The 11,747-nt window shown below is 32.3% G+C and overlaps 1 protein-coding gene across 1 annotated transcript in view; it reads right to left on the bottom strand.

Annotated features, from left to right (window-relative positions):
- LOC106475417 (FERM domain-containing protein 3-like) overlaps positions 1-11,629 on the bottom strand; it is a gene marked incomplete at its 5' end in the record, with an annotated part of 15,837 nt that extends 4,208 nt beyond the window's left edge. Inside the window, 8 exons of the mRNA XM_022379529.1 lie at positions 3,364-3,518; positions 5,980-6,057; positions 6,521-6,609; positions 7,796-7,810; positions 8,484-8,547; positions 8,710-8,798; positions 10,739-10,826; positions 11,496-11,629. Coding sequence (XP_022235237.1) covers positions 3,364-3,518; positions 5,980-6,057; positions 6,521-6,609; positions 7,796-7,810; positions 8,484-8,547; positions 8,710-8,798; positions 10,739-10,826; positions 11,496-11,629 — 712 coding nt within the window. The remainder of the gene's footprint in view (positions 1-3,363; positions 3,519-5,979; positions 6,058-6,520; positions 6,610-7,795; positions 7,811-8,483; positions 8,548-8,709; positions 8,799-10,738; positions 10,827-11,495) is intronic.
- Positions 11,630-11,747: the final 118 nt, after the last annotated feature.

Here is an 11,747-nt window from a genome sequence, read left to right as displayed (position 1 = left end):
CGAGGGAACCTTAAATTCTAGGCATGTTGTACCACAAGATAATTAGTGTGCGGACCATTTTCATTTATATAGTGCTCTGTGAACACAAATTAGTTAGCATAAATCACTTAAATGACGAAAAATTAGGTGTCTAGTAGTATAGATATTATTAAGGTCACATAGCCTACGATCTCCTTTGTTTACGAAGTCATAAACTTAAAATTCAGATCAACTGGCCATGCCCACCTGTCATATCCTCTCTTATAACAATACTTTGAAATTATAAAGTGTGTATATCTGTACAAAATTTGCTAGTCTTTCAACAAACATTGTGTCTTTCACAAACAAAAATTAATATCTTTGTGAAGCATTTTAAATAAACTAAAAAAAAAAAGATTTATCCATGAATATATTGAGTATTTGTTTTGAATTGTCTGTGTGCAACATGATTTTCATGTTAAGATTAAAATACTTTTATTCATCTCAACAATCTCATATTTGATTTGTGTAATCTGTTAAACCTCCTGAATAAATTTCAGTTTTTTTTTTTCAGTAAAAGTGTATATTTTATTTGTTATTTTCTCTACCCTAACTCAATACAATGTTAATCAATTTGACCGATCTCATAACCACCAAAATAAAAATTGAAATAAATCTAAATTACCCTTTTTTTCTTTCTAGAATTGTAACATGAAACTACATTTGTTTATCCTAAGTAGCTTTATACTCATAACAGTATACATCTATTTATAATTAAATTTTATTGTTTTATTATCCTTTTAACTGTGTCTTACTACTATTTCCATCATTATAAGTTGTAAATTACTCAGCTCACATTACACTATCAAATTAAATTACCCACTATCTACTACAAGCTGCTCACGTGCGTGCCTCGTGAAACATTTTTATTATATTATTATTCATTTCACCTAACTAACCTAACTTTTACATTTTAGTTACTTTTATAATAAAAAACAAGGAATAAAGTACTTACCCAAATCTTCTTTCTTCTTGCTGTTGATGACACTTAACCCTACTTTTTCTTATACTTATGATAGTAATGCAATAAATAATTTGTATTTAATTTAATAATACACTAGAAAACAGACTAATAACATGCAAAAAGTAGACAATTTCCCCTAATTCTCACAATTTTTCTGGCTTTCTAACTGTGCGACAAGAACCGTTACAAATTCATCCAAGCTAGTTGTTAACTTTCCCACAGGAACGATGTTTGTACTCTGATTGAAATTGACAATTCTCTGTTCAGAAAATAACATTATATAATACGTCATTTAGTAGATGAAAACCTTGGCTTTCTATTGGTTATAGATGATATAGAATTAAACATAAGAGAGAACTATTAACAAATCCTGATAGAGAGGATGTGACAGGTAGGTGTGGCAAGTGGGGTCTGATTTTCTATTTGATGGCTCTGTAAACAAACAAAATTGAAGGCTATAAAAATTATGATTTGCCTGAGCAATGATGATTTTATAGTGAGTAATGTACATTTAATTTCGTACTTATTGGAGGGATGGTGGATAAAATAGAGAAGAGAAGATACCTAGAGAAGGGAAATTCAGGATTTTTTAAAATAGTGCCTTATAAAATTAAGAACTTAAAACTTGTATACTATTAAAATATAGATTACTAGCTATGATTTTATGCTTTATGATTTAATTGCTATAACATAAACAAAAAGTAGATCAATAAAATTTTGAATGTAAGACACTAAAACCTCATGACATGAGCAGTAAAGGATGCTCGTCAATATAGGGCTAAATACCGTAAGCAACTGCTCTATAACTACATAAGCATAATATTTTTACATCACCAAAACTGGGGGTTCTACCAAACCCCCTCAAACTCCCCCTGCATAAGTGTGTGGTGTAGTGTCTAAGTGATTTGATTGGTTTATGGTGAGAGTTCGAAAACCAAGTGTTTGATGATACCATTTGTCACTTTTGTCATTGGTGACCTACTGAGCTGAAAGCGACTCAAATTTCACCCTAGAGTAAATAAAAGCAAAATTGGGATGAGAAGTTTAAAGCCGTTTTGCCCTGTTACATGACCCTAGTAAGTGTTATGGTATTCTAAAGTACATTTAAAATTTCAAACCACAGCTAAGTCACAAATTCAGAGACTTTGTATGAAGAAAATCCGATATGTCAGATTTGATCATAACTAAAGGAAGGATCAGAGACTTCAGAGATAATATTCAATTGTAAGCTCCATTACAGCTTAAAATGGCACATCATCTGACAAGTCCCAGCAGCAGACAAGGAAATAATGGTTTCCAGAATCTCCATATCATTTACGCACCAAACGGTCCTATAAACTAATAAACAACTTAACAAGTGTGATAGTGTCCTTCTACTAGTTCCCTGACCACATATGGCCATCAAAGAGCAAAATTAACACAGTTCAACGTTGGACAGATACTGTCTTGATCTCATAGCCAAGTATAGAAACCTTTTACACAATTTTGATAACTATATGGATAAAGATACTGGCAAACAGTTACTGATCATGCTTAAACCTGCAAACAGTTACTGATCATGCTCAAACCTGCAAACAGTTACTGATCATGCTCAAACCATCAGTAACTGTTTGCAGGTTTAAACATGATCAGTAAATGTTTGCCGGTTTAACCATGATCAGTAACTGTTTGCCAGTTTAACCATGATCAGTAACTGTTTGCCAGTTTAACCATGATCAGTAACTGTTTGCCGGTTTGAGCATGATCAGTAACTGTTTGCCATGATCAGTAACTGTTTGCCAGTTTAAGCATGATCAGTAACTGTTTGCCAGTTTAAGCATGATCAGTAACTGTTTGCCAGTTTAAGCATGGCTTAAACTGGCAAACAGTTACTGAGCATGCTTAAACTGGCAAACAGTTACTGAGCATGCTTAAACTGGCAAACAGTTACTGAGCATGCTTAAACTGGCAAACAGTTACTGATCATGCTTAAATTGGCAAACAGTTACTGATCATGCTAAACATTACTGTTGAGAGAACTTGAAACCTTAAAATAAGTACATGTATATATGAAGAAAGAGTACTGTAACCCTTAAAAAAGAACTCACACTTAACTCCCACACATGCTGTAAAAACACAAAATATAATCATTCACACGTAAATAAAATAAAATGTTTAAACTGTAGTTGAGCAATATCTACAAGATATAACTGAAACCAAACCTTTAATACTTAAATAGCGTAATAAACAATACCTAAACCTTAGTTTATGAAATATAGAGAAAACAAAACTGAAACCAGCACTTCATCAATTATACACTGTAATAAATACACAAGATATTCTCGGTTTTATTGGTTGTGCTCTGTTTAAACTCACCGTACAAGACAAAACTGAAACCTAACCTGTTTCATAATCCTTAGATGGCGTGGCTGGTGTGGTTGGATATGATTCGCTCTTGTGACGAAAAGATGAAGTATGCATAAAACTTCGCTGGAACTGAGGTGGGTCACGCTGAAAGTTTTCCATCAGTTCAATAACTTCTTTTTCTACACGACCACTGAGAAAAGAACCACAGATTATTCACTGATACAACATTTCTGACATTAGTTAGATATTTCTAGTTTCTTTGCTACATCGTACAATCAATAAGAATTGTGCTGAAGCAAAAATTCATTTGTTCATGGGATATTTGCAATAAGTCAGTAATTTTATACAGTACCAAATATTTATCATTAAATTCCAGGAGATAAACTTTATATCCACTATTAGGGAACAATAAGTTTATCAGGACCACTTCCTTCAAAACTTATATCTATGTAAACTTGTTTCCTTATAATAGACATAAACTTTATTTTACCTGTTAATTCGATAAGACAACTTTCACATCTAAGACAAAGTCTGGCAGCAGAATACAGATGCAGAAGAAATACAATATGGTGGTACACTGCTTTAGTTTTGTACAAACACAAATATAACATAGAACCGAGACACAAAACGCCAGTGATGAATATGATATGGCTGATGATAAGTTATTTTTCTTGATGTACTAAGTCTTATTTTTCTATAATATACGGAAGATTTAGAAAAATCAGTGACTAATGAAATACGACTCATTACAAGCTATTTTTCTTGACATATCAAAAGAAGGTGTTTCTCTATGAAGTAGAAAAGATGTACAAAAACAATATGACTCACAAGATATGTTTTGTGATGTACCAAGAGAAACCTTGTTTTTTCTATGATATAGAGAAGAAATGCAAAAATGAGTGAAAAACAACATATTACCCATTTCATTACTGGAGCCAAGATGTCTTCATTTGATATAAAAATATTCACAAAGCTAAAACTTTTCTGTTACTTGCTACATCGCTACATGAACTTCAGTCCTCGTTTCCTCTTGTTTAATACATTATTCTAAATGCTGACTCCTATTAAAAATCGTTACATAAACTTCAGTCCTCGTTTATTCTTGTTTAATACATTATTCTAAATGCTGACTGCTATTAAACATCGTTACATGAACTTCAGTCCTCGTTTACTCTTGTTTAATACATTATTCTAAATGCTGACTCCTATTAAACATCGTTACATGAACTTCAGTCCTCGTTTACTCTTGTTTAATACATTATTCTAAATGCTGACTCCTATTAAACATCGTTACATGAACTTCAGTCCTCGTTTACTCTTGTTTAATACATTATTCTAAATGCTGACTCCTATTAAACATCGTACATGAACTTCAGTCCTCGTTTACTCTTGTTTAATACATTTTAAATGCTGACTCCTATTAAACATCGTTACATGAACTTCAGTCCTCGTTTATCTTGTTTAATACATTATTCTAAATGCTGACTCCTATTAAACATCGTTACATGAACTTCAGTCCACATGCTGACCCAGATTGCATACCTACATTTAAACTTTACCCTTCTTACATTTCTGTTTGAGTATTGAGCCTCTCATACCTATCTATTTGACCTTCATTTGTTAAGCTTTACTCTGTTAGTTATCTGACTCAATTAATGATCCCTAATATGTTTTATCTTGTACTGCATGTCTGTACCTAAATTCTGACCTTATTACAATCCTGTATCTAAAACAATACAAACAGACTGTTGTTACACACCTGCACCTGAAACAATACAAATGTTAATTATCACTACACATCTTTACCTAAAACATAATTAACAATGACAGTTGTTACACATTAAAACATTACAAACACCAACTGCTGTTACACACATGAACCTAAAACATTACAAACATTGACTGTCGTTATACACCTGTACCTGAAACATTACTAATGTCGGCTGTCTTTACACACCTGTACTTAAAACAATACAAACACCAACTGTCTTTACACACCTCTATCTAAAACATTACAAACATCAACTGTCTTTACACACCTGTACTTAAAACATTACAAACACCAACTGTCTTTACACACCTCTATCTAAAACATTACAAACATCGGCTGTTATACACCTGTACCTGAAACATTACTAATATCGGCTGTCTTTACACACCTGTACTTAAAACAATACAAACATCGGCTGTCTTTATACACCTGTACTTAAAACATTACAAACATCAACTGTCTTTACACACCTCTATCTAAAACATCACAAACATCAACTGTCTTTATACACCTCTATCTAAAACATTACAAACATCGGCTGTTGTTAAACACCTGTACCTGAAACATTACTAACATCGGCTGTCTTTACACACCTGTACTTAAAACAATACAAACACCAACTGTCTCTATACACCTGTACTTAAAACATTACAAACACCAACTGTCTTTATACACCTGTACTTAAAACATTACAAACATCAACTGTCTTTACACACCTCTATCTAAAACATTACAAACATCGGCTGTTGTTATACACCTGTACCTGAAACATTACTAACATTGGCTGTCTTTACACACCTGTACTTAAAACAATACAAACATTGGCTCTTTACACATCTGTACCTGAAAAATTACTAACATCAACTGCTGTTACACACACCTATATCTGAACTTTGAACCTCGAGAAAACAGACCTCCTCCAGTAGTGACTGATGGGACCTCAGCTGACGACTCAGCCCTGTTTTATAACAAAAAACAAAATATTTTACTTGCCAAACATACATTTTTTCAGCAAAACAAAACATAACATTACACATGAAACATGAATAGGTTACACAATAATATTAAGGAAGTTGACAGCATTTGATTCTATAAGTAAGGATTCTTTTTTAAAAACAGAAAATTAAACCTAAGTTAAAAAGACTGCAACTGATCCAAACCAAAGTTATATTAAGTAAACACAGAAAAGAATTAGACTTCTTATATGCTGACCTTATTTTAAGTTGAAATACATGTACTAAGACTAGGTTTTTGGTGTAACAATTCTCCATGTGCTGAGTCATATACTCCTGATTTTATATGAAATGTCTTTGAATCTTGACACTAAATAAAACGTCCTTTTACAAATAACACAATTCACTCAAAGTATATTGTTAATATTATTCACATTAGCCAAAATGAAGTAGGAACTGCTTACTTACGCAAAAAAGTATCGCTGCTCTAAAGCACATTTCCACAAGTGTTTACAGGCTGCTTGAGTTGGACATTTGAATCCGATCAGATGTTTCCTCTGTCAGTATTTCAATAGCAGAAGTCATACATCAATAACTTACACTAACAACAAGTCAGTATTTCAACAGCAGAGGTCATACATCAATAACTTACACTAAAACAAATCAGTATTTCAATAGCAGAAATCATACATCAATAACTTACACTAACAACAAGTCAGTATTTCAATAGCAGAGGTCATACATCAATAACTTACACTAACAACAAATCAGTATTTCATGAACTGAAACAAGACAATCGTGTTATTATATCAGCTATAATTTTAATAGAAATACGTCATGATTTGTGTGAATGACCACAAGGTCAGCCCTGTGAACCAACCCCCGTAGTAGACATGTAATGTTGACTATAATTCTGAATTTATGAAGCTCATCTTTATTCAACACTAGAACTTTGTTGTGCATCAGAGAAGTAACTAAATTTTTTCTACTAAAGATACGTCAGTGTGATTCTGACAAGTCAGTGTGTAAGGAGAAATTCATGTGAAGAATAACATTACATTTGTCCATCATACAGTTTGCAAGTTGAATTTACATAACCTCTAGAACCTTCTACATGAATATTACAGTATTGTTACAGTATTGTTTCCTGTATTCTGGTATTTGTTGTATTTACATAACCTCTAGAACCTTCTACATGAATACCCTACAGTATTTTTTCCTCTATTCTGGTATTTTACGTACTATTGCAAAATCAGTAATGCAGGGTAACTCTAACTCTAATTAAGTATGGCACACTGTCCAATGTCAGAGCATGCACAGTTTGACCCCCCTCTTGTGCCCACAAGGTTAAAGAAGTGTATTATCTTACTGGACTTTTAGAGTAGAAACTTAATGAAATTTCACAAAGTTAATACCACCTCCTCAGTGACCTAATTTGGGTTTTTAGTCAAAAAGAGAAAAACAGGTACATGTTTATTTGTTTGAGGTCAAAATCTAAAACACTTTATTGCTAAAAATGACAGTTCCAGATGCAAACTGTAAGAATAGTATTTCTAAATAATCACATGTTAACACTGTGAGAAGTAAAATTAAACCTCACCATAAAAACTATATAATGTCATGACCAATGGTCAGTTGCTACATGCAATAAAACAATAACACAAGTGTTAAAGACTGAATAAAACCTTTTTTTTTATGAGATGCTAAACAGATGATGGTGCTTAAATAAAACCAAAAGCTTACCTTAGTCCTACCATCCTGTAGAGTGAGGCATTGTTGGGGGGGGGGGGGGGGAGAAATTGTTATTAATGACGAGTAACATATAAAAAAAATTTGAAATACAAAACATTCTGTACAGAAAACTAGAACCTTATATAGCAGAGAACATTTGATTTATCAGCAATAAAAGTACAGCTAAACTCTAACAAAAACACACCGCTGTTTATCAGAGTAACCTATTTATGTTATTATTATAATTTCTTGTTTCAATCTTCTAAACACAATAAACATTGTATACAACTTAAATAAGAAAGATGGACCTAACAAGTAAGAACATTGTATACAACTTAGAATAAGAAAGATGGACCTGACAAGTACAGAAACATTGTATACAACTTAGAATAAGAAAGATGGACCTACCAAGTTCAGAAACATTGTATACAACTTAGAATAAGAAAGATGGACCTAACAAGTTCAGAAACATTGTATACAACTTAGAATAAGAAAGATGGACCTAAAAAAGTCCAGACAATCAGTATACAACTTAGAATAAGATTTACACAGTACAGATACTTGTGTACATGAGTACATACAGGAAAGACAAACACGTATGTATATCAAAATAAACTGTATGCTATATGTCTGTCTGTGTGCACATGTATGTGCAAATGATTGTATCTTAGGATTGTGGTTACCAAAACCGATGACTTACTTCACTGATGAGAAGATGGATGATGAACATTTTTCCTTCAAAGTTGATTCTCTGAATATCCAGCCTGAAAAACAAAAAGATTTTAACAAAAAAAATGTGTCACTTTTTAATCTGGATTGCATAATTAAATACAGAAACTATTTTAACACTCCTACACATATACATGTATAATTACAACTCGTCAACAAAAATTTAGAATTATTCTAATCAAACATCCTTTCCCTACCATTTGAAGTGATGCGTTTTCCGACTACCAAGGAAAGTTAAGATTCCAGCGTGGTTTATTCCCAGGTATAGCTGGTTACCCTTATGGTCCTGTAAGAAACATCAGAAAAGTAACTTGTATGATCCTGTGAAACAACAGGATATATCTACTGATGCCGTAACAACGGGATATATCTACTGATATTCTTATTATGCAATCATTCACATTACGAGCAACATCTTAACTGTTATATCACAAAACCTTTTTTCAACTTAATATTAACATAACACACAAAATAAACTACACCTATTGTAGAACATAACACACAAATAAACTACAACTATGTAAAATATAACACACAAAATAAACTATAAGTACAGTAGAATATAACACACAAAATAAACTAAATCTATGTAGTACATAACACACAAAATAAACTATAAGTACAGTAGAATATAACACACAAAATAAACTACATCTATGTAGTACATAACACAAAATAAACTATAAGTACAGTAGAACAAACCACAAAATAAACTACAACTATGTAGTACATAACACACAAAATAAACTATAAGTACAGTATAATATAACACACAAAATAAACTACATCTATGTAGTACATAACACACAAAATAAACTATAAGTACAGTAGAATATAACACACAAAATAAACAACAACTACTGTAGAACAAACTACAAAATAAACTGTAGTTCTAATGGAACATACGTACTACACAACATAAATTGTAGCTCTAAAGGAACATATGTACTACACAACATAAACTGTAGTTCTAGAGGAACATATGTACTACACAACATAAACTGTAGTTCTAGTGGAACATATGTACTACACAACATAAACTGTAGCTCTAGAGGAACATATGTACTACACAACATAAACTGTAGTTCTAATGGAACATATGTACTACACAACATAAACTGTAGTTCTAATGGAACATATGTACTACACAACATAAACTGTAGTTCTAATGGAACATACGTACTACACAAAATAAACTGTAGCTCTAGAGGAACATATGTACTACACAACATAAACTGTAGTTCTAGTGGAACATATGTACTACACAACATAAACTGTAGTTCTAATGGAACATACGTACTACACAACATAAATTGTAGCTCTAAAGGGACATATGTACTACACAACATAAACTGTAGTTCTAGTGGAGCATATGTACTACACAACATAAATTGTAGCTCTAAAGGAACATATGTAGTACACAACATAAACTGTAGTTCTAATGGAACATATGTACTACACAACATAAACTGTAGCTCTAGAGGAACATATGTACTACACAACATAAACTGTAGTTCTAATGGAACATATGTACTACACAACATAAACTGTAGTTCTAGTGGAACATATGTACTACACAACATAAACTGTAGTTCTAATGGAACATACGTACTACACAACAGAAATTGTAGCTCTAAAGGAACATATGTACTACACAACATAAACTGTAGTTCTAGTGGAGCATATGTACTACACAACATAAATTGTAGCTAAAGGAACATATGTAGTACACAACATAAACTGTAGTTCTAATGGAACATACGTACTACACAAAATAAACTGTAGCTCTAGAGGAACATATGTACTACACAACATAAACTGTAGTTCTAGTGGAACATATGTACTACACAACATAAACTGTAGTTCTAGTGGAACACGTTTTACACAAAATAAATACTTTTTACAGCTGGTCAGTGGTGTTAGCCTGATGAAAGGTGGTACTTTTTACAGCTGGTCAGTGGTGTTAGTCTGATGAAAGGTGGTACTTTCTGATGTAACAAGTTTTGTTATTTGTTGTCAGCTATTAGAACTTCAAATAACAGAAGTTTAAGAAAAAACCATGTGATAGACAGTCTAACACATGCACATGAAAGTACTAAACCAGTGATAGACATTTATCACTACCAAATAAACACGTTTTCATGATAAGAATTTAACCTGATTTTTACACTACCACAAAACTAACAACAGCTACAATAAATTATTTATCTATCAATAAAGAAGTACCTTGACAGGGTGAGGATCAACTCCATATGTATCCAGAAGACACGCCTTATGTAAAAAGTTAACCTCAGCCACAGCTGGAACCTGGCCGCTAAACATATAACATTAAGTAGTTAACTACAATGTAGACACTTCTTTAAAAACCTTTTACTTTTAAAGTCACCATAACCTGACCGCTAAACAGTTAACATTAAGTAGTTAACTACAGCATAGAGTCAATAAACAGCTAAAGAACAACATTTTCACACTCAACGTTATTAACTTATGTTTACCATGATCTAGGTCACAGATCTCCTGGTCAACAGTGCTGTTACACTTGATGGTATTGTTATCATCAGTAAATGCTAATATGTTGTCTCTTTTTACCATGTTTACTAACATCCAGGCCTCAAACATTACGTCTAACTTATCTCCTGGTCAACAGTTCTGTTACACTTGATGGTATTGTTATCATCAGTAAATGCTAATATGTTGTCTCTTTTTACCGTGTTTACTAACATCCAAGCCTCAAACATGACATTAGACGTACATACGATTTTAACTAACATTATTATTCCTGTAGTTAGCACACTAAAAACTCAGAGATCATGTGATGTTTAATAATCCTTGTTCTTTACTTCCAGTAAAACCCTAGGATGAAATACTGATATATTAGTATATCAGTACTTTGAGAAAAAATTAGTACAGATTATTAATAATTAGATTTTCACTGCTTTTAGGCTTAGCATTACTAAAAAGCCAAAACATAACTATAATTAACCTCAAATGAGTCTGATGTATTTCTGCTATTTTTTCTTCGAGACGTGGTGTTTGTTTCAGGAGAAGTTTGAAATCTGCAACATAATTGCCAGTATGCTCATCTGGATCATAGTCTCCTAACTCGGCTAGTAATAAAGAAACAAAAATTCAAATTGATTTGCTCATTTAAGTGATAGTTTACTAACTCAGCAGTGACGATTAAAAAAATAAGTTAGGGTCACTAGCTTTGACACTGATAAAAGATCAAGAGCAT

The sequence above is a fragment of the Limulus polyphemus genome, unplaced genomic scaffold (assembly GCF_000517525.1).
Source record: "Limulus polyphemus unplaced genomic scaffold, Limulus_polyphemus-2.1.2 Scaffold8547, whole genome shotgun sequence".
NCBI lineage: Eukaryota > Metazoa > Arthropoda > Merostomata > Xiphosura > Limulidae > Limulus > Limulus polyphemus.
Note: the sequence above shows the minus strand (reverse complement) of the source record. Positions and strands in the feature narration are given on the sequence as shown.